Source organism: Protopterus annectens, chromosome 10.part0 (genome assembly GCF_019279795.1).
Source record: "Protopterus annectens isolate FY-2018-M chromosome 10.part0, PAN1.0, whole genome shotgun sequence".
Classification (NCBI taxonomy): Eukaryota; Metazoa; Chordata; order Ceratodontiformes; family Protopteridae; genus Protopterus; species Protopterus annectens.
The window spans coordinates 1,765,887,826-1,765,912,025 of record NC_056744.1 but is presented as its reverse complement, the minus strand read 5'-3'; the positions used below and the strand labels follow the sequence as shown (position 1 = coordinate 1,765,912,025).

At 37.7% G+C, this 24,200-nt stretch overlaps 1 protein-coding gene across 2 annotated transcripts in view; it reads right to left on the bottom strand.

The window, feature by feature from the left end:
- Positions 1-24,200, bottom strand: part of LOC122814000 (arginine--tRNA ligase, cytoplasmic-like) — a 641,564-nt gene that overhangs the window by 199,847 nt on the left and 417,517 nt on the right. For both annotated transcript variants that reach the window (XM_044086583.1, XM_044086582.1), the window contains exon 6: positions 2,502-2,622. In XM_044086583.1, coding sequence (XP_043942518.1) covers positions 2,502-2,622 — 121 coding nt within the window. The remainder of the gene's footprint in view (positions 1-2,501; positions 2,623-24,200) is intronic.

Here is a 24,200-nt window from a genome sequence, read left to right as displayed (position 1 = left end):
GAAACTTTCCATTGGTGCTATTTTTAATATTTCCTGTGGCTGAAACTCTGGTGTTTTCTGTAAGTAGATATTTAATATTTTCATGTTCTTTATTTTTTATTAAATATATTTAAACTTCTGATTGTGGCTGGTCCTTTCAGAAAAATATTTATGTTTTGAGAGTATTTGCACATATTTATTTGGTGATAACTGCGGCCACTCCTGAAGCCTGGCTGTTTGTTCAACATTACCAATTGCATTAATATTAATTGCATACCTTTTTAAGAGCTTTGTAGTAACTGATTAGTGGCAGTGACTCTACCTTGCAGTCTGGGCAAAGTTGGTAGAGAGAGTAATCTGTGCCAGCCTTTCCCAGGTGTGTGTGTGTGTGTGTGTGTGTGTGTGTGTGTGTGTGTGTGTGTGTGTGTGTGTGTGTCAGCTACTTGGAGCAGGGACAGGAAGCACTGGTTTCACAGAGAGGATGCTGGAGGGTGTGGCTTGAACACTCGCCTGAGGACCTATCCCTACAGGTGTGCCAGTAGGGAGTCTTAATGGGGACCAGGAGAGAGAGAGATAGTGACACCTAGACCTCGGGCTGAGTGTGTGCCCTGTGTGCTCTTAAGGGAAATTGTGCTTGATGCAGAGAAGTCTGCATCTGGAAATACAGATTGCACCCATTTGTATTCCAAGTGAACATCACTCCCCAGTGTCAGTGGAGAGAATTCAGGCTTTTTGATTACTGGCCTAGCATGTGGATGTTACATATTGGTCAGCAGTGATGTGGATACTGAACTTCTGGAACCTGTAATCAGTTGTCACTAAAGGTGTGCATTCTCTCAGCAGCCACATAGAGAACATACAGAGTTTCATATCACAACAGTTTTTATTCATTTTTTGTTAGTTTAGCTTAGTCAGAGAAAGCAGGCAAAAATAGCAGAGTATTATGGAAGCTGACAAAGAACCAGTTGGCCAAAGTGTGTGAAGCCAGACCAGCAACCAGGAGGATAACCAGTCTGGTGATGGGAATTTGCAGCCCTCAGAAACAGTACAGTTCACCTTTTCCTCACAGGACTTAAAAATCCATCTGGAGTTAAACAGACCTGGAGGTCAAACACATGGAATTAGAATCAGCAGAGAGACTTCAGCATTTGGAGGCTGAAGAAAATGAGAGCAGTGTCAACATGAGAAGAGATGCTGTCTCTTCGCCAGGGTCATGGAGCTAATGGGGAAGGGAATAATCGAACCCCAGAAGCAGTAAAGGTCAGTAAATCTCTTCCAAATTTACAGAGTGTGATAATTTTGATAGTTTCATTCATACGTTTGAAAGGGTATGTAAACAGTGTAATGTTGACCAAGGGCTCTGGGTATGATTTCTAACCCCCTTACTCCATGGTAAAGCTGTAACTGCCATTTACTATGAAGAAGTCAAGAAATGTTTGCTTGAATACTTTAAATGAACACATGAAGCTTACAGAAAAAAATAATTTGTGAGCATAGATGCAAGGCAGATGAAAGTATGTGTGATTATATTGCTGAGTTAAACACTTATTTTCCCAGGTGGGTGAATGGGTGTCAGGTGGGTTGGCAGACAATTTGGTGAGGGAACAAGCCCTTAGTATTTTGCCTAAGGACATGAGAATCTGGTTGGCAGACCGAGAATGTAACTCTGCAGATGACCTGGGGCAGAAAGGGGATCTCTACTTAGTAAGCAGGGCATCGCTGCACAAGAAAGAGATACCAAGTGATGCACATGGATATAAGGGAACCCATGGTGGGCAGCATAAACCACCCTAACAGACTCCACAAGTAACAGGGAAAGCCACTAGTTCAGGTACACGGCCAGGATCAAGGGTTAAATGTTTTAAATATAACCAGTGGGGCCATGTATGATATAGATGTCCACAGAGGCAGGGTGGGGAACAAAAGGTGGGGGAGCCAGCAAGTGGTAATAATAGTATGGCAGTGGAAAGTTGTCTGGAGTCAACATGAGTACCAAACTATCATAACAGGTTATATATCCTGTCTTAGTGGATAGAGTTTTAGACTCTCAAGTCGAGAGGGTACCTGTGTCTGCAGGGAAAAAGATATATTGTAATGTAGAGGAACAAGTGCTGTACATATGTCCATATACAAATCCACATAAAAAATAACCCAAAACTGTGGCTGTTTAGTGGACTACAAAGTGATCACTTTCAAAATGTATCAAGTACCAAAAAAGTCTTAACTCACCTACAGCAGCAAACAGTTTTGAGAACAGCATTCCTGCCCACTGCCTACATATACTGGAGAGACAGCAGCCCACCTAATGAGCAATAAGCACTACTGCATATTCAGTGTCAGCAACTCAAATATTTGTATTACATTTTACAAGCTTCAAAGAGTAGATACGAATATTTTATTTCTAACTTGTCATACCTTACAAGATACTGTCACACTTCCAAAACACACAAAAAAATCTCGTGGCTACCCCCCCCCCCCCCAACCTCTGTATACAAAAAGAAGAAATGAGAAAATAAGCAGACCTTATAAAGTTCTTGTGGGTCACCAATTCTAGGATTCTTTATCAAGTAGCCTGGGAATTTGTCTTGAAGATGGGCAATCAACATTCCAGTCTGTCTTCCATAATCCCCAATGTGACTAAGTCTGTAAACAAAACAAAAAGCAGTTTCTTTCCTAGTACCACATAATGACTGGAAAATACAAGACAAGCAAAGAAATAAAGTATGAAAATGGAATCAAACAATGCAAGAACCACTGATGGTGAAATAAACTAAGTACATTTCTTAATTGGTCAATATTCTGCCAGCAATTGGACTGCCAGTCTGGTATTCACACAAATGCATATCTGCCCTTATATGCAGTCACTGTATTTCAAAACACTGCAGTCCAGTCGCTCAAATGTGACTCTTAACAGAGCAGAAGAAACTCATATTTTTATTTATACAAAATATATAGATATCTATCTATATATATATATATATATATATATATATATAGATATATATATATATATATATATATATACATATATTTATATATATATATATATATATATATATATATATATATATATATATATATATACACACACACACACACAGACACACACACACACACATGGGTCCTTGTTGTTTCATCAAAAGTGCGGTTCATCAAACTGTACTTTCGCGGACCCACTTTAGCAAAAGTGCATTTTATCGAAAATGCACTTTCGCTAAAGAAAACGAAACAAAATGCAGTTTGCATGTAATGTTAGCTGTACATCAACATGTAGTGTTGATATACAACTAAGCAAACTCATGCTGAGATCATGGTACAGTGGGGATAAGGAAATATTCCTTTCCCCACTGTAGTGCAATCTCGGAGTGAAAATATTAAAGTAGGGGGGTGTGGGGGACACAGACCCCCATATGGGGGGGTGCAGGGGGGCTTGCCCCCCTCCATAATCATGTTTAGTGTGTTTTTTTACTTTTCCGCAAAAGTGCATTTTCAATATAATGCACTTTTGCAGAAGTTATTGGAAGTACGGTTTGATGAACCATAGTTTTGATAATACAACACAGACCCATATATATATATATATATATATATATATATATATATATATATATATATATATATATATATATATACATACATACACACAAACACACACACACACACACACACATATGGTTTACAGTTACATGTTCGAAGTTCAAATACTCGAACCCGCAGCCATGAAGTGTAAACCGCGAAATTCCAAAAATCGCAAAAACCAAAGTGCTGAATTATAAAATGTCACCCCCTTTTTGACCCATGGTAGCACTTGTTTCAGTGGTGGTGCATTTGGAAATGTCGAAATTCGATTTTACGGCATTTTGGGAATTTGGCATTACAGAATTTGCATATCTGGTTCACAGATGTGCATGTACGACCATTTGGCTTTCAAACATGTAAAGGTAAACCAGATGCATACATATATATATATATATATATATATATATATATATATATATATATATATATATAGATGATAGATACATATATGATCGATATACATAGATATATAACTATATATATATATATATATATATATATATATATATATATATATATATATACATATACACATATAGATGATAGATACATATATGATTGATATACATAGATATAAAACTATATATATATATATATATATATATATATATAGATATGCATTTACACATACAAGTGTGTATGTATGTATATATATATATGTGTATGTATGTATATATATATATATATATATATATATATATATATATATATATATATATAGATATGTAAGCATACATACTGACATATATATATATATATATATATAAGCACACAAAGATACATATGCACACATAGGTTCATAGGTTTATAGTAGGCTTTTTGACACATTACCCGTTGAGCTTGAAAACTTATTTGCTTCTGGTATATGTATCTGCTATTTACCAGAGACAGAGAGACAGACAGAAAAAGACAAACAAACACAGAGCGCGCAGGCAAAGGCATGGCAACCAATGAGCATCAGCTACCTCCAAGGTGTATATTATGGCGAATATCTTTGAGTAAACTAGATTTCTGACTTGTGGTTCTAGACAGCATTTTGAAGAGGGGTTTACAGTGAGCTACATGTTTTGGAAGCAGAAATTAGAGCAGTCAAGAGACAGTACCTAAGGCTTCTGTTCTGGAGAGAGAGACAAGTTCCTAGTAATTCTGTGTATGTATGTGTGATGGTGTTTGTTCACATGTAAGTTCTGAATAGTGAGAGTGACAGATGATGCCATATCAGTAGCACTACACATCTCTCTTGAGCATTTAGAGGTCAAAGACAACTATGTGAGGATACTGTTCATAGACTTCAGCTCTGCATTTAATACGGTGGTACCAATACAGCTGACAGAAAAACTGGCACATTTAGGAATCCTTAAACATCTCTGTAACTGAATTCTGGACTTCAGGTAAAAACGCATCGAAGTGCATCATGATTAACACCAGGGTTCTACAGGGATGTGTTCTCAACCCACTGTTATTCACCATCCTGACCAATGACTGCTATGCTAAGCATAAGTCCAACCATATCATCAAGTTTGCTGATCACACCAGAGTTGTGGGGCTCATCACAAAGGAGGATGAAAGGGTGTACAGACAGAAGGTGGCATCTCTGATCAGTCAGTGAGAGGAGAACAACCTGGACCTGAATGTAAGTAAGACTAAAGAGATTATCATCAACTTCACAAAAAGGAGAACAAACCACCCAGCACTCAGGATCAATAGTGAGAGTGTGGAGAGGGTTAAGAGTATTAAATTCCTGGGTGTACACATATCAGAGGATCTCTTATGGTTGGAAAACATCGGCGAACTGGTCAAGAAAGTGCACCAATGCCTACACTTTTTAAGAAGGCTGAAAAGAGCTAACCTTCCTCCTCATATTCTCTCCACTTTCTACCGAGGTGCAAAAGAGAGCATCCTCACTTACAACTTCACAGTGTGGTTTGGAAGCTGCACAGTTACAGAAAGGAAGGTGCTACAAAGAGTGGTGAGGGCTGCAGAGAAAGTAACAGGTTCCAGTCTCCCATCGATAAAACATCTTAATTCTGCAAGAAGCATCTGAAAGGCCACCAAAATAATATAGGATAACACGCAACTGCGCATGGACTGTTAAAGCATCTGGCAGGAGATATCGCAGCATCCACCGCAGAACTACAAGATTCAGTAACAGTTTCTACCCTACAGTGATTAGATTTCTGAACTTGGGCACTAGTCCTAGGGGTCTGGACACAAGTCAATTTTTATTTACTTGTGTGATATATTACTCACATATACTGCAAGTAAGTGCAATATTTACTTATTATATTCAGTATTATGTAAGCCACTCAAGTACAATATCAGACAAATAACTTGAGCATTGTTGAATCTGAACTGTGTTTTGTATTACTTTAAATAGGGTAGTTAATTTAACTCAGGGGAGGGTATTCTTTTCGTATATGAGTGTTGGTAAATGTCTCTTCTCTTTCTCGTGTGCATTGGGAGTAGTATTGTATTAGTTATGTTTATTCTTCTACTTGTAAGTGTTGTTTCACTTTCCATTGTAATCTCAAGAATTGAGCTGATGCACGAAATTTCATTTATGCTACACATGTGTAGTTCTAAATGACAATAAAGTTTACTTTGACCTTGACTTAGCTGCTGTGTTCTGTTTAACATGAAAAAAAAAAATACCTGTGACTTTAATGAACTGTACAGCAGCTGTTGAAGAAAGAATTGCAGTCACTGACCAATACCTGCTCATCTTCCAACAACAGATATCCTAATAATACATACACCTTACTGGGTCTTCTAAAACTCAGTACACCTCTGAAAAAAGCTCAGTCTGGAAGACAATGAGGAAGGTTATTTGGTAGCTTTTGAGAGATATGCAACTGAAGAAAGCTGTCTCCAAGTTTGTGCCACAGCACATTCCTCTCATCTAACTGGGGATGCGCTAAAAGCATTTATGGACCTTGATGATGCTGATGTATGTGACAATCAGAAGCTGAAAATGAAGATGCCTTACCTAAGGCACAGTCACTAATGTTTCACAACTAAACATTCAGTATTGGAGACTGGTAAGATAACAGATGCCTGATTTAATGCACATTTTGGAAAAAAGTGACTAGAACCATGCATAGATAATGTTAGTAAAATTGCAGGCAAATTTAAAAGGGTAATCCCTAGCAACTCTGGAAAAGATGTATCCCCACAATGACCCCTAAGCCTTCTGAGCAGCTAGTTGTTTTAATGCAACATCTGTTATTAATTTAAGTTGTAAACCCCACATCAGACTTACCTGCACCAGGAAGTAATATTAAGCTTTACACCTAAGTATAGTTCTTTACCTACAAATAAAAAAATGAGCACCTGAGTGGGTTTGTTTAAAATGTTCTGCACAGCCACTAACAGCACTACTGTACCTATAAAATCTAAGGGTAGCCAACAAGCTGTACCTGAAAACATTTCTATAGTTAAGCAATAATCCACAAGTGTGTGTAGCTACATCAGAAGTTATCCCTGGTTGGTGTGGTCTGATCATGCGAGACTGTTTTTAATATAGACAACTCCTCCACTTTTAGTTCCCTCTCGAGTTAGCTGGTCTAAAGGTGTGAAAGACATTATCACTTGTAAGGTACTCTCAGTGACTTTAAATTATGTCTCCATTACTACACAGATGTCTATACTATCCAAGGAGAGGAACGCTTGCTGGGAGTGCAGCTTCTTGTTAAGACTTCTAGCACTGAGCAGTATCACCTTCAGATATTCCTTCGTAGGTTCAGTTAAGTTGGTAGGTTTATCAGTTTGGCATTGCTTAAAAAGGCACTATGGGGGTGGAAAAGGTCTTTGCAAATATCAGAAAGCCTAGAGGGGATAAGGGCAGACCAGCCCTGGCAAAACACTGTGGTCCCATCAACCATGTCCTCCCAGGGCATCAAATACTGTACCCCTTTGGACTGACATCAGAAGTTAAGCTAATTGTTAAAATCAATCATTTTCTGTTGGTAACATGGCATCATCCTTGGAGAAGGTAATATGCTGCGCAGTGCTAGGCTCATACCTGCCTGAGACACAATCAGTGAGCTCAATCATGTCTCACTTTATACAGTCAAGGGAGGTGCATCTCAGGTCATTGACACACACATGGACTATGAGAGTCATACTGGTACCTGTAGTTCAATGACATAAGTGCCTGTGTGACTTGATGGATCCTAGCCCCAGAAAGGCCACTGACCACGATTCTCTCCTTACTCAGTCTGGTGAGGGGGACATTGGTGTGCTTCGCTATAGAATCCAACAGTAATAAAACAAATAAAACAGTACAACTCACTGGATAAATGTCCTATAACACCAAGTAAATTCCACAAACAAACGAATAAAAAGATGTGTAGGACGAAACAAGGATTTTTATCAGTACTATATGGCAGAGCGTTTTAGTATAGAGCTAGACTATACTCCCAGTGTTTTGGCAGGATCCACTGAGCCCTGCACTGATGCTATTGTAAAGATGTTGCGGGTTGGTCGGAATCCACTCTTGGATATTGACTCATGGACTTGTGTGCATTCTGAACAGATTCAGTATGATTCAGAGTTGGCTTTTTCTTTACTGAGAGATATGGAAAAAAGTTATTTAAATAAAAACATGTATTATGGCAATGTTTGCATTTTGAAGCCTGTCTCTCTCATACGGTAGTACCCAGAGGGCTGTGAATTCTAAAGATGCCGTCACAACCGGAGGCTTGCCCTGGACCTACTTAAAAAATGGCAACAGCTTAGAGACTAGTGCAAACTACTTAACGCTACTCATAGATTGTTCTGTAACATCTGAGAAAGACTTATTATATCAGTCATATACAAACTCAATTAAAGGATATTTTGCCTACATCCATCTATTCTCAGAAAGCTGATGATATTTTCTCACTCGTATCTGGACTTGAGCATCACTTACAATTACAAAAGTGGCACAAATTGGAAAGGGATTTGAAAGATTTTTCTACTGGTTCCATTTTTGTTTGGCCGCAATCCAATGCTCGGCCCACCAAACAATCTGTGATGGATACGAAAAATAAGCATATCATTAAAAATGCTTCTCAGAAGCCTCGTTCCATTTTGGCATTAAATGAGGAATCAAATTAACTACTAATTCTACTTCCACCAACAACGTTGAATGCAATGGGTTGGTGCCATCTTCCAGTTCAAATCCACCAATAGTGAGATGGAAAGATAAGATGAATGTTAGCACTGATCAGGTTTTACAGTCCCCTCCCCTTCCCATTTGGAAAACGGAACACAACCATCGAAGCAGGTTTCAGAATCAAACACGGAAGAGACGCTTATCATTTGAGGACCGGAATGTATACAAAAGATATCAAGAAGATGTGGGAACCTCAAATGAAACAGAATGAAACAGTAATTTTTAACTTATCTTCCCATATTTTGACTGAAAGTGAAGTTAGTGTGTTAGAGAAGGGTCTCTCATTTATTCCTTCATCACAGACGGACTTTGCTACAACTGCTCTGGACTTGAGTATGTTTGTCCATAATTTAATGTTGAAAAGTTTGTTAGTGATGATGTTCATGTTATTAATAATGTGAATGCTATGTTTAAGAAGCCGAGTGCATCGTCACCAGCTGTAGAGACATTTGTGAACAACAAATCATTGATGCTTTTTGCTCAAACGGTTACACTAATGAATAGTTTTCTTGCAGACATTTTAAAAACTTAAGTAAGAAAGAGCATTTAGTGTTAAGGGGTTTTCAGTGTAATATGGATATTTCAATATGTCCTGCTGACAAAGGAAATGCGGTTGTTATTTTAGACAAAACGTTTTATGTTGATGGTATGAATGAGCTTTTAAATGATACTGATGTTTATAGTGCAATCGTTTTAGATATTCAAAGGATTTGCAATACTGTCCATAATGTGTTGAAGGATTGCCTGCAGTAACCTTATCCACAGAGATTTATTTAATTATTTTTTGGTCTCGCACCCTATAGTGCCTGTTTTAAATGGTCTATCTAAATTGCACAAAGACCCTTTGAAACCCCTGAAGAGTCTCTGGTTGGGGCTGGGTTACTCAACCTCTTTCTATATATGTGGAAAGAAATTTAAAATCTGGGCTTAATGCCTTTCAGTTTGTCCTGCATGATATAAAACAGTTTCTTCATGATTCATATGAGTGTGTTAGTGGTTTAAGTGTGAAGCAGCGGCAGGAGTGTCTTCTGACATCTATGGACATTAATTTGCTCTTTACAGTTATACCCCATGACATGGATATTTCTGTCATTAAATCTTATTTGAGCACTCACAGTTCATTTGATGTTAATTAGATAGATTTGATTTGTATGTTTATGGAGATGATTTTGGATAATAATGCATTCTTGTTCAACTCTTGCTATTACTTGCAGAAGAGAGACGTAGCCATGGGCACAACATGAGCCAATAGCTACACCAATGCAGTATTATCTGACTGGGAAGAAAATGTAGCACTTTGTCATACTGACCTCAGTAGGAATGTGTGCTTTTATCACAGATTTGTGGACAATGTGTTTTTTTCTTTGGATGGGGCCTGGGGTTACTCTCGGTAATTTCATAAATTTCCTTCAGAATAGCATTAGCTTTTTAACATTTACTTATAAGTGCAGTTCCAGCAGCATGGACTTTTTAGATGTCATGGTATATAAAGATAGTGATGGTAACTTTAGTACAGGTTTGCCTGTTAAACCATGCAAGAAGAATAATCTTCTTCATAGACGTAGCATGCATCCACCTCACATATACAGAAACCTCATTAAGGGACTGTCAATGCGCATTTCCCGATTAAATGCTAGTGATGATAGTTTCAGCCATGATATAGAGAAGTTTCAGAAGGACCTCTTTAAATGTGATTATGGTTCTAAGCAGATCAGGAAGGTTGTAGAGCAGGTTATAGTCCTCAGGTATACTACAGCTAGACAGACCTCAACCAATCTGGGACAAATTTCAACAAAATCAGGGACAATCAGGGACACTTTTAACATATTAGTGCTATTAACTTGAAACATTGACAGAATCAGAGCATATGAATTAATACACATTTTCTGAAATAAAAGAAGTCTATAACTCTTAATTATTGTCATTATTCATTAAGTGTAATTCACCACCTTTCCTCCAAAAGTCACTAGTTTTAGGAGGGATTAAGAGGGACAGAGCTAAAATTTGAGTCAAAATCAGGGACGTCCCTGAAAATCAGGGACAGGTGAGAGGTATGCAGCTAGATCATATTTTTCTCCATCTGTAAGTAACATTGGTTCCTTGGGACATGAGCTGGATCCACACATCGTCCCAGTAAGTCTACATTTTTCTACTGATGTAGGTGTGATTAAGCATATTGTTGAACAAAATTGGTATTTTCTCTCATTTGATGACAAGATCAAAAGGGTCACTGGCCCTAGACCTAAGTTTCAATTTAAGAATAAAAGAATTTGAAGCGATTATTATGTTATAATAACAACAGAGAAGCTGTCAATGAACATACTGGGACATTACCTTGTGGTAGATGCAGTTGTTGTCATGTGGCGTTAAGGATTTTTAATTTCTGCCATCCGGTTACTAAGGAATGGTTTGATTTTTCTGTTTCTGCTACTTGTAATACCCCTTGTGTAGTTTATCTTCCTCTGTGTAACACTTGTCCATCATTCTACGTTGGAAAAAACATTCGTACATTACGTGAACATATAAGGGAACATTTGAATGCCATTAGGAATGGAGATGCTGAGAGAAGTGCTTTGGCAAAGCATGTTATTGATAGCGATGTTGATTATTCTTTTGTTTTTTTTGGTCATTAGCGCTATTAATACCAGTCCATGTTTAGGTGACTTTAATATTATTAAGGTAAATTCTGATAAGTCCACCGGACTTGCTGCAAATGTACCTATCCAACCTTACTTATCTGCAAGACCAATCAGATAGTTAGTTATATATATTTAAGTATATTTGTGTGTATGTATGTTTTTTCACATTGGGTTTGTATTAGCAATTATTTTTATTTTTAGCTGTAGTTTGGTAATATTTATAGTGTATTGCTATTTGCATATTTGTTCATGAGGCTTGCTTGTGATTGGTCAAGGCAATGATCAATAATTTCTCTTGCTATATATTTGCTCAATTAGAGTTTTTAAATGGTCTGATGAAGCACCTTTGAAAGGGTGTGAAAGTGCTTACCTAATAATAAAGTTCCTGAACGATTTGACTGCTTTGTTTTGTCCTATACATCTTTTTATTCACTATAGAATCGCCAATTACCAGGAAATTTAGCTATGTGCTGATTTGCCTTAAAGGCTTAGCAGTGGAGGCACTGGATACAGTGTTACTATGTGTAGTTGCTGGTGGAATTTTAATGGGGTGGTTGAAGGACCTTCCTTAGAATGTACTGTGCAGGAGGTGTTAGTGTTTTAGGAGTGTCTCAGCATAAGTAGCTTTATGTGTGGGGTCTTTACCCTTTTTGCAAGGGAAGAAATATATATAAATAAGGTATTACATCTTCTACAATAAAGACGATGGTCATGGTTTATATCTTGACACATTACCCGTTGAGCTTGAAAACTTATTTGCTTCTGGTATAGGTATCTGCTATTTACCAGAGACAGAGAGACAGACAGAAAAAGACAAACAAACACAGAGCGCGCAGGCAAAGGCATGGCAACCAATGAGCATCAGCTACCTCCAAGGTGTACATTATGGCTAATATCTTTGAGTAAACTAGATTTTTGACTTGTGGTTCTAGACAGCATTTTGAAGAGGGGTTTACAGTGAGCTACATGTTTTGGAAGCAGAAATTAGAGCAGTCAAGAGACAGTACCTAAGGCTTCTGTTCTGGAGAGAGAGAGACAAGTTCCTAATAATTCTGTGTATGTATGTTTGAGGGTGTTTGTTCACATGTAAGTTCTGAATAGTGAGAGTGACAGATGATGCCATATCAGTAGCACTACACATCTCTCTTGAGCATTTAGAGGTCAAAGACAACTATGTGAGGATACTGTTCATAGACTTCAGCTCTGCATTTAATACGGTGGTACCAATACAGCTGACAGAAAAACTGGCACATTTAGGAATCCTTAAACATCTCTGTAACTGAATTCTGGACTTCAGGTAAAAACGCATCAAAGTACATCATGATTAACACCAGGGTTCTACAGGGATGTGTTCTCAACCCACAGTTATTCACCATCCTGACCAATGACTGCTATGCTAAGCACAAGTCCAACCATATCATCAAGTTTGCTGATCACACCAGAGTTGTGGAGCTCATCACAAAGGAGGATGAAAGGGTGTACAGACAGAAGGTGGCATCTCTGATCAGTCGGTGAGAGGAGAACAACCTGGACCTGAATGTAAGTAAGAATAAACGGATCATCATCAACTTCACAAAAAGGAGAACAAACCACCCAGCACTCAGGATCAATAGTGAGAGTGTGGAGAGGGTTAAGAGTATTAAATTCCTGGGTGTACACATATCAGAGGATCTCTTATGGTTGGAAAACATCAGCGAACTGGTCAAGAAAGTGCACCAATGCCTACACTTTTTAAGAAGGCTGAAAACAGCTAACCTTCCTCCTCATATTCTCTCCACTTTCTACCGAGGTGCAAAAGAGAGCATCCTCACCTGCAACTTCACAGTGTGGTTTGGAAGCTGCACAGTTACAGAAAGGAAGGTGCTACAAAGAGTGGTGAGGGCTGCAGAGAAAGTAACAGGTTCCAGTCTCCCATCGATAAAACATCTTAATTCTGCAAGAAGCATCTGAAAGGCCACCAAAATAATATAGGATAACACGCATTCTGCGCATGGACTGTTTAAGCATCTGGCAGGAGATATCGCAGCATCCACTGCAGAACTACAAGATTCAGTAACAGTTTCTACCATACAGTGATTAGATTTCTGAACTTGGGCACTAGTCCTAGGGGTCTGGACACAAGTCAATTTTTATTTACTTGTGTGATATATTACTCACATATACTGCAAGTAAGTGCAATATTTACTTATTATATTCAGTATTATGTAACCCACTGAAGTACAATATCAGACAAATAACTTGGGCATTGTTGAATCTGAACTGTGTTTTGTATTACTTTAAATAAGGTAGTTAATTTAACTCAGGGGAGGGTATTCTTTTCGTATATGAGTGTTGATAAATGTTTCTGCTCTTTCTCGTGTGTATTGGGAGTAGTATTGTATTAGTTAGTTATGTTTATTCCTCTACTTGTATGTGTTGTTTCACTTTCCATTGTAATCTCAAGAATTGAGCTGATGCACGAAATTTCATTTATGCTACACATGTGTAGTTCTAAATGACAATAAAGTTTACTTTGACCTTGACTTAGCTGCTGTGTTCTGTTTAAAATGAAAAAAAAAAAAAACCTGTGACTTTAATGAACTGTACAGCAGCTGTTGAAGAAAGAATTGCAGTCACTGACCAATACCTGCTCAACTTCCAACAACAGATATCCTAATAATACATACACCTTTACTGGGTCTTCTAAAACTCAGTACACCTCTGAAAAAAGCTCAGTCTGGAAGACAATGAGGAAGGTTATTTGGTAGCTTTTGAGAGATATGCAACTGAAGAAAGCTGTCTCCAAGTTTGTGCCACAGCACATTCCTCTCATCTAACTGGGGATGCGCTAAAAGCATTTATGGACCTTGATGATGCTGATGTATGTGACAATCAGAAACTGAAAATGAAGACGCCTTACCTAAGGCACAGTCACTAATGTTTCACAACTAAACATTCAGTATTGGAGACTGGTAAGATAACAGATGCCTGATTTAATGCACATTTTGGAAAAAAGTGACTAGAACCATGCATAGATAATGTTAGCAAAATTGCAGGCAAATTTAAAAGGGTAATCCGTAGCAACTCGGGGAAAAGATGTATCCCCACAATGACCCCTAAGCCTTCTGAGCAGCTAGTTGTTTTAATGCAACATCTGTTATTAATTTAAGTTGTAAACCCCACATCAGACTTACCTGCACCAGGAAGTAATATTAAGCTTTACACCTAAGTATAGTTCTTTACCTACAAATAAAAAAATGAGCACCTGAGTGGGTTTGTTTAAAATGTTCTGCACAGCCACTAACAGCACTACTGTACCTATAAAATCTAAGGGTAGCCAACAAGCTGTACCTGAAAACATTTCTATAGTTAAGCAATAATCCACAACTATGTGTGTATGTACATCAGAATTTATCCCTGGTTGGTGTGGTCTGATCATGCGAGACTGTTTTTAATATAGACAACTCCTCCACTTTTAGTTCTCTCAAGTTAGCTGGTCTAAAGGTGTGAAAGACATCATCACTTGTAAGGTACTCTCAGTGACTTTAAATTATGTCTGCATTACTACGCAGATGTCTATACTATCCAAGGAGAGGAACGCTTGCTGGGACTGCAGCTTCTTGTTAAGACTTCTAGCACTGAGCAGTATCACCTTCAGATATTCCTTCGTAGGTTCAGTTAAGTTGGTAGGTTTATCAGTTTGGCATTGCTAAAAAGGCACTATGGGGGTGGAAAAGATCTTAAATATCAGAAAGCCTAGAGAGGATAAGGGCAGACCAGCCCTGGCAAAACAGTGTGGTCCCATCAACCATGTCCTCCCAGGGCATCAAATACTGTACCCCTTTGGACTGACATCAGAAGCTAAGCTAATTGTTAAAATCAATCATTTTCTGTTGGTAACATGGCATCATCCTTGGAGAAGGTAATATGCTGCACAGTGCTAGGCTCATACCTGCCTGAGACACAATCGGTGAGCTCGATCATGTCTCACTTCATGTAGTCAAGGGAGGGACATCTCAGGTCACTGATACACACATGGACTATGAGAGTCATACTGGTACCTGTAGTTCAATGACATAAGTGCCTGTGTGATTTGATGGATCCTAGCCCCAGAAAGGCCACTAACCACAATTTTCTCCTTACACAGTCTGGTGAGGGGGACATTGGTGTGCTTCACTATAGAATCCAACAGTAATAAAACAAATAAAACAGTACAACTCACTGGATAAATGTCCTATAACGCCAAGTAAATTCCACAAACAAACGAATAAAAAGATGTGTAGGATGAAACAAGGATTTTTATCAGTACTCTACTGGAATATGGCAGAGGGTTTTAGTATAGAGATAGACTATACTCCCAATGTTTTGGCAGGATCCACTGAGCCCTGCACTGATGCTATTGTAAAGATGTTGCGGGTTGGTCAGAATCCACTCTTGGATATTGACTCATGGACTTGTGTGCATTCTGAACAGATTCAGTATGATTCAGAGTTGGCTTTTTCTTTACTGAGAGATATGGAAAAAAGTTTAATTAAATAAAAACATGTATTATGGCAATGTTTGCATTTTGAAGCCTGTCTCTCTCATACGGTGGTGCCCAGAGGGCTGTGAATTCTAAAGATGCCGTCACAACCGGAGGCTTGCCCTGGACCTACTTAAAAAATGGCAACAGCTTAGAGACTAGTGCAAACTACTTAAAGCTACTCATAGATTATTATATAACATCTGAGAAAGACTTATTATATCAGTCATATACAAACTAAATTAAAGGATATTTTGCCTACATCCATCCATTCTCAGAAAGCTGATGATATTTTCTCACTTGTATCTGGACTTGAGCATCACTTACAATTACAAAAGTGGCACAAATTGGAAAGGGATTTGAATGATTTTTCTACTGGTTCCATTTTTGTTTGGCCGCAATCCAATGCTCGGCCCACCAATCAATCTGTGACTGATACGAACAATAAGAATATCATTAAAAATGCTTCTCAGAAGCCTCGTTCCATTTTGGCATTAAATGAGGAATCAAATTAACTACTAATTCTACTTCCACCAACAACGTTGAATGCAATGGGTTGGTGCCATCTTCCAGTTCAAATCCACCAATAGTGAGATGGAAAGATAAGATGAATGTTAGCACTGATCAGGTTTTACAGTCCCCTCCCCTTCCCATTCGGAAAATGGAGCACAACCATCGAAGCAAGTCTCAGAATCAAACACGGAAGAGACGCTTATCATTTGAGGACCAGAATGTATACAAAAGATATCAAGAAGAAGTGGGAACCTCAAATGAAACAGAATGAAACAGTAATTTTTAACTTATCTTCCCATATTTTGACTGAAAGTGAAGTCAGTGTGTTAGAGAACGGTCTCTCATTTATTCTTTCATCACAAACGGACTTTGCTACAACTGCTCTGGACTTGAGTATGTTTGTCCATAATTTAATGTTGAAAAGTTTGTTAGTGATGATGTTCATGTTATTAATAATGTGAATGCTATGTTTAAGAAGCCGAGTGCATAGTCACCAGCTGTAGAGACATTTGTGAACAACTAATCATTGATGCTTTTTGCTCAAACGGTTACACTAATGAATAGTTTTCTTGCAGACATTTTAAAAACTTAAGTAAGAAAGAGCATTTAGTGTTAAGGGGTTTTCAGTGTAATATGGATATTTCAATATGTCCTGCTGACAAAGGAAATGCGGTTGTTATTTTAGACAAAACTTTTTATGTTGATGGTATGAATGAACTTTTAAATGATACTGATGTTTATAGTGCAATCGTTTTAGATATTCAAAGGATTTGCAATACTGTCCATAATGTGTTGAAGGATTGCCTGCAGAGTAACCTTATCCACCAAGATTTATTTAATTATTTTTTGGTCTCGCACCCTATAGTGCCTGTTTTAAATGGTCTATCTAAATTGCACAAAGACCCTTTGAAACCCCTGAAGAGTCTCTGGTTGGGGCTGGGTTACTCAACCTCTTTCTATATATGTGGAAAGAAATTTAAAATCTGGGCTTAATGCCTCTCAGTTTGTCCTGCAAGATACAAAACAGTTTCTTCATGATTTATATGAATGTGTTAGTGGTTTAAGTGTGAAGCAGCGGCAGGAGTGTCTTCTGACATCTATGGACATTAATTTGCTCTTTACAGTTATACCCCATGACATGGGTATTTCTGTCATTAAATCTTACTTGGGCACTCACAGTTCATTTGATGTTAATTAGATAGATTTGATTTGTATGTTTATGGAGATGATTTTGGAGAATAATGCATTCTTGTTCAACTCTTGCTATTACTTGCAGAAGAGAGACGTAGCCATGGGCACAACATGAGCCAATAGCTACACCAATGCAGTATTATCTGACTGGGAAGAAAATGTAGCACTTTGTCATACTGACCTCAATAGGAATGTTTGCTTTTATCGCAGATTTGTGGACAATGTGTTTTTTTTTTTGGATGAGGCCTGAGGATACTCTCAGTAATTTCATAAATTTCCTTCAGAATAGCATTAGCTTTTTAACATTTACTTATAAGTGCAGTTCCAGCAGCATGGACTTTTTAGATGTCATGGTATATAAAGATAGTGATGGTAACTTTAGTACAGGTTTGCCTGTTAAACCATGCAAGAAAAATAATCTTCTTCATAGACGTAGCATACATCCACCTCACATATACAGAAACCTCATTAAGGGACTGTCAATGCGCATTTCCCGATTAAATGCTAGTGATGATAGTTTCAGCCATGATATAGAGAAGTTTCAGAAGGACCTCTTTAAAAGTGATTATGGTTCTAAGCAGATCAGCAAGGTTGTAGAGCAGGTTATAGTTCTCAGGTATACTACAGCTAGACAGACCTCTCAACCAATCTGGGACAAATTTCAACAAAATCAGGGACAATCAGGGACACTTTTAACATATTAGTGCTATTAACTTGAAACATTGACAGAATCAGAGCATATAAATTAATACACATTTTCTGAAGTAAAAGAAGTCTATAACTCTTAACTATTGTCATTATTCGTTAAATGTAATTCACTACCTTTCCTCCAAAAGTCACTAGTTTTAGGAGGGATTAAGAGGGACAGAGCTAAAATTTGAGTCAAAATCAGGGACGTCCCTGAAAATCAGGGACAGGTGAGAGGTATGCAGATCATATTTTTCTCCATCTGTAAGTAACATTGGTTCCTTGGGACATGAGCTGGATCCACACATCATCCCAGTAAGTCTACATTTTTCTACTGATGTAGGTGTGATTAAGCATATTGTTGAACAAAATTGGTATTTTCTCTCACTTGATGACAAGATCAAAAGGGTCACTGGCCCTAGACCTAAGTTTCAATTTAAGAATAAAAGAATTTGAAGCGATTATTATGTTATAATAACAACAGAGAAGCTGTCAATGAACATACTGGGACATTACCTTGTGGTAGATGCAGTTGTTGTCATGTGGCGTTAAGGATTTTTAATTTCTGCCATCCGGTTACTAAGGAATGGTTTGATTTTTCTGTTTCTGCTACTTGTAATACCCCTTGTGTAGTTTATCTTCCTCTGTGTAACACTTGTCCATCATTCTATGTTGGAAAAACCATTTGTACATTACGTGAACATATAAGGGAACATTTGAATGCCATTAAGAATAGAGATGCTGAGAGAAGTGCTTTGGCAAAACATGTTATTGATAGTGATGTTGATCATTCTTTAGTTTTTTTGGTCATTAGCACTATTAATACCAGTCCATGTTTAGGTGACTTTAATAATCTTCTTGAGCAGTGTGAGACCACGTGGATTATTAAGGTAAATTCTGATAAGTCCACCGGACTTGCTGCAAATGTACCTATCCAACCTTACTTATCTGTAAGACCAATCAGATAGTTAGTTTATATATATTTAAGTATATTTGTGTGTATGTATATGTTTTTCCACATTGGGTTTGGATTAGTAATTATTTTTATTTTTAGCTGTAGTTTGGTAATATTTATAGTGTATTGATATTTGCTTATTTGTTCATGAGGCTTGCTTGTGATTGGTCAAGGCAATGTTCAATAATTTCTCTTGCTATATATTTGCTCAATTAGAGTTTTTAAATGGTCTGATGAAGCACCTTTGAAAGGGTGTGAAAGTGCTTACCTAATAATAAAGTTCCTGAACGATTTGAGTGCTTTGTTTTGTCCTATACATCTTTTTATTCACTATAGAATCGACAATTACCAGGAAATTTAGCTATGTGCTGATTTGCCTTAAAGGCTTAGCAGTGGAGGCACTGGATACAGTGTTACTATGTGTAGTTGCTGGTGGAATTTTAATGGGGTGGTTGAAGGACCTTTCTTAGAATGTACTGTGCAGGAGGTGTTAGTGTTTTAGGAGTGTCTCAGCATAAGTAGCTTTATGTGTAGGGTCTTTACCTGTGCAGTAGATGTGATGCAAGTGTCACACTGACAACCTATAACAGGATTAGCTTTTGGTCATATGAGAGAATTTTGCCTCCAGTGTTAAAGTATATTTACACCTCTCGCATACTGTATCTGTGCTATTAAGAATAAGTGGGTTGTCAGTGTACATGAGGCAATTGCTACAATAACTCAGAGTACCCATCTCAACCAGATTGGCCACAGAGAGAGTTGGGAAGTACATATCCATGGCTACTGATTTAGTATGGAGGAGTGAGGGAAATTTAAATATTCAATATGTCAATAAGACAGGAAATTGATGAGCAATACGCAGCTATGAGTAAATTAGATGCTCTAGTAGTTAAAAAAATCTGTCTAGACAATAAGGCCACAAGTGTTCAGACCACACACTTTCTTAATGTAATGAAAATAAGAAAAAACACCACAAATATGAAGAAAAAATTCTCTTTTAATAAGTGCTTTTGTCAGTAGATACACTTGACTTCATCAGATTATGTAAAACATTGGCATCACTTCCTTTTAAAAGCCAAGCACCCCCACATGACCACAATTAATTTCCGCTAAAGGATTCAAATTGTAGTGCAACACTCTTTCTCAAGCTCTATTGCCTTTACAGGATTCAGGTTGTATTGCAACAGTATGTTTTAAAACTAAACATTGAAATATATGTGAAACTTGATTAAGAAATAGTAATAAAAAAATTGCAAGACAAAACAAACTACAGTTGCATGTTTGTTCTTCACACTAACCCATATGTATAAATAAATAAACATCAATCTAGCACTGTTGATACACTAAGACATAGAATAACAGGCACAATAAGCCTTCACCAGTAATTCCTAGTTTAGAAGGGTATAGGCTATCTTCTCCTGCCACAAGAGTATAGATCATAAACATTCCTAATGTAAAACAATGGGTTTGGAGTCCAAGTGCTTAAATCAAAACAAAGACACTTAGAATAACAGATACAATAAGCCTTCATCAGCAATTCCCAGCTCAGAAGGGTGGAGGCTACCCTCTCCTCCAACAGTGTAGACCACAAACCTGCTTAATGTAAAATATCTGGCTGTGAGCCCAAGCACTTACACCAGAACTAAAACACTTTTACAGTGACAGACACAATAAACCCTCAACCAGCAACTCCCAACTTAGAAGGTGCAAGCTACCTCTCCTGCCACAAGAGCGTAGCCCACAAACCTTCCTTGTGTAAGATAACTAGTTTGAAGCCCAGAACTAAGAGGCTTAGCATAACAGTTACAATTTAATCAGGCTACTAACAAGCAATAATAAATGCAGCAGACTAAATGCAACTGAAATCTTTAATAACAATCATAAAAAAAAAATAAAAGTAAGAAGAAGCACAGATACAGTAAAAGCAGCTGAATAAAGTGCAATTTTTCCTTAGTAAGTGGGAAGGGAGGAAACACAAGATAATTCAAGTTAAGAGACTAAAGGGGAGGGGCCATCCAAGCTGATCTCTCAGTGCTCAATAGAATAAGCTGATGAGATGAGTGGGAGGAGTGTCCAAAATCTGATTGATTGTAGGGGCTGGCAAATCCAAAGCCACCAAATTTAAAAGTACAACAACAGTAGGGGAGTGGGTGGGGAAAATAAAATGCAAACAGAGTTCAGTAGTACTCAGGCTGAGAACAGCAAATCAAACAAGCACTGCAGCTAAATAAAGATGCCTCGAAACATTTCCATTTAAATTAGGAATGTTATATTTCCACAAATTGGCTGGATTTTATTCACCGTCTCTAAAGAATTCTTGTTGAAATTTTCTAACTGACCCTAACCAAGACCTCTTAAAATTCCAAAAGAACAAAAAACAAAGTAAAACAAAATGCAATGCAAGAAAAAGATGAAAAAAAAAAACAGAAGTAAACAAACCTTAAAACAATAACTTCAATCCAAAATTAAATACAGACAGAGATCAGCAGTAGTCTGGAAAAGGACTGCAAGTCAAATAAGCACTACACCTAAATAATAATGTGATTATGTGTTCAAGACATGGATGGCAAGAAATTATTGACTTGAATTTTGGCATCCATGTCGAGAATGCATAATAAGGGGTTGGAGTCGGTGAAATGATCATAATTCTTTGTAGTGCATTTAGCTTCATCTGCTCCATGTATTATTAGTTAAAGGGGAACAAATCATTAAGTGATTTCCTGGCTTTCAAAGCCATAAAACACTTACTTAGCGAGCACTGTCAAAAAGGTAGTGTACCACAAACTGTTACATTTACATTTACTTCCATATGTCTCAAGGGTTTAAATTTTCACAGGACATCCAGATTGTTGCTAAATATTTTTGGTCTGTTCCTCATGAAATTTATTTTTTAGATGAACCACTGAGGCTTGAAGTCATTATATAATGACATACATCTGAGTTTCCGCATTTGCAATCTTCAGATTATGTAGGTGAACACACATCCTGTTAATCTAGCAATTCACTTTAATTTTTTTTTTCAGGAAGTTAGGGCCATTTTAAGGGTAGAGACAACAGGCAGACACAAATGTTTTGTTCTGCTGCTGTGATTTGCTAGTGAGTACAGGGAGATTTTATTGTCTAGTGTGCAATCTGACCTTAAAAACTTTCGTAAAGGCTAGCCTATGTAACATTTGTTAAGGCTGGGTTGCATGCCATTCTTGCACTTAACTGTTTTTTCTTTTTCTGAATATTGGAGAGTAAACAGTGTGCTCCATGAACTACAAAGTTTTCTTGACAAGAGACAAGCCCTAAGAATCCATGGAAGCAGTGGGAGAAGAGATGGGGAGTTGCAACAGCACAAAGTAACTTTCAGAAGGGTTCACCCTATGCTTCACTCTCAGGCAGTGGAGACAATGATGATGTGGTCCTGCATCATAATTTATCAACTACAGGAGCATTCTGAGTGTTTCCATTTTAGGCACAGAGTGTGTTCATCTTTGCATGAAAAATATTATGATCAAAAGCCAAACTGTATAACAGAAAATAAAAGAACTCAGAGGTGCAGTGGCTGAGATTCATGATACCAGGATGTCCATAGCAGAAGGTACACATACCCTTGAACACAGAAATGAGAGAAAATTCAGAAATATGCTGAACTATGGATATCAGAGGAGGCTTTTCCAACATTCACACATTGCAAGAAGGCCTCAGAGTTGCTTCCTCTCTTTACATAAACAACTCTGAATTTAAAACAAAGTATATACCTGGCTGGGAGATGGAAAGTGTGATGCCCCTATACTGGCCCAGTAATCAAGGAACCTCAATCCTCACCACTGGCACCAGTGAAGGATATGCATATTGGGAGGATGACTAGTACACATACAGTAAAGTACAATTTCCCTTAAGAGCACACAGCGATCACAGTGAGTCTGAGGCTGGTTTCTCTCTCTTTCTTTCTCCAGATCTCTAATAAGACTCCCCACTGAAAAGCTATAGGGTTAAGATCTCAGCAGAGTGGTCAAGCCAAAAACTCCAGCACCCTCTCTATCCAACCAGTGCTTTGTGTCCCTGCCTAAGTAGCTGACACACACACACACACATGGACTTTAAGATTTGATATATACAAACAAACACACAAGACACTCTTGGGGAAGGCTGGCAGAGGTTCATTACATGTGCCCCTTCTGCCCAGAGTATACAGTAGCAAGCACTACCACCAACCACCCATACTTATCAGCTACTTTAAGGCCCTCCCCAAAGGGGTGACCAATTCTACTGTGTAATGCTACTGTTATCCAAATGGTAAGTGTGACCAAACATTTAAGGCTATTTAGGAGTGGCCTGTACAGTGTCACCAAATACATATGCAAGTACCTAAGAGCGTAAATATTTCTAAAACAAACCAGCTACAGTTAAAAGGTTCAAATATATTTAATAATTAATAAAAGCACAAGACAATACTCAATAACTCAATACAGTGACAACAGCATTCAGAATCAAAGGAAATATTTTAAAACATTGCAGAACAGTCTCACATAAATACAGAAGACATCTAGACTAATATCACTATATTCCTATTATCTCTAAGAAAAATCACTGTAATCTAGTACATACTATTAGCAAGGCAAATACAAGTGCTGAATGGATGTTTCTATGTCCAGAGACAAATAAAAAATGCCCAGATTCACTCTCTGAGATAGTTCTTAAGTTACTATCAAACATTTCTGCTGGGTTATCTCAGATTACAGCATTCTTGTCACATCTGCCTTTAGTTTCCAGGCCAACAGAAACCTAAATGTTAGCACATCAGTGTCAAGAAAACTTATTTCTTAGAAGCTGACACTTATCTCTTAGAAGCTTGCCTGAAACTGGAAGTCATAAATCTGTTACACACTTTTGCCTTTGAAACCTGTAATTATTTCTGTTTCCAGGCAATAGAAAGAATTTCTAGCTGCAGACATTCTGTCTTCTAGCTGTGGTAAACACAATCATAAAAGTCTTTACTTGTCAACTTATTTT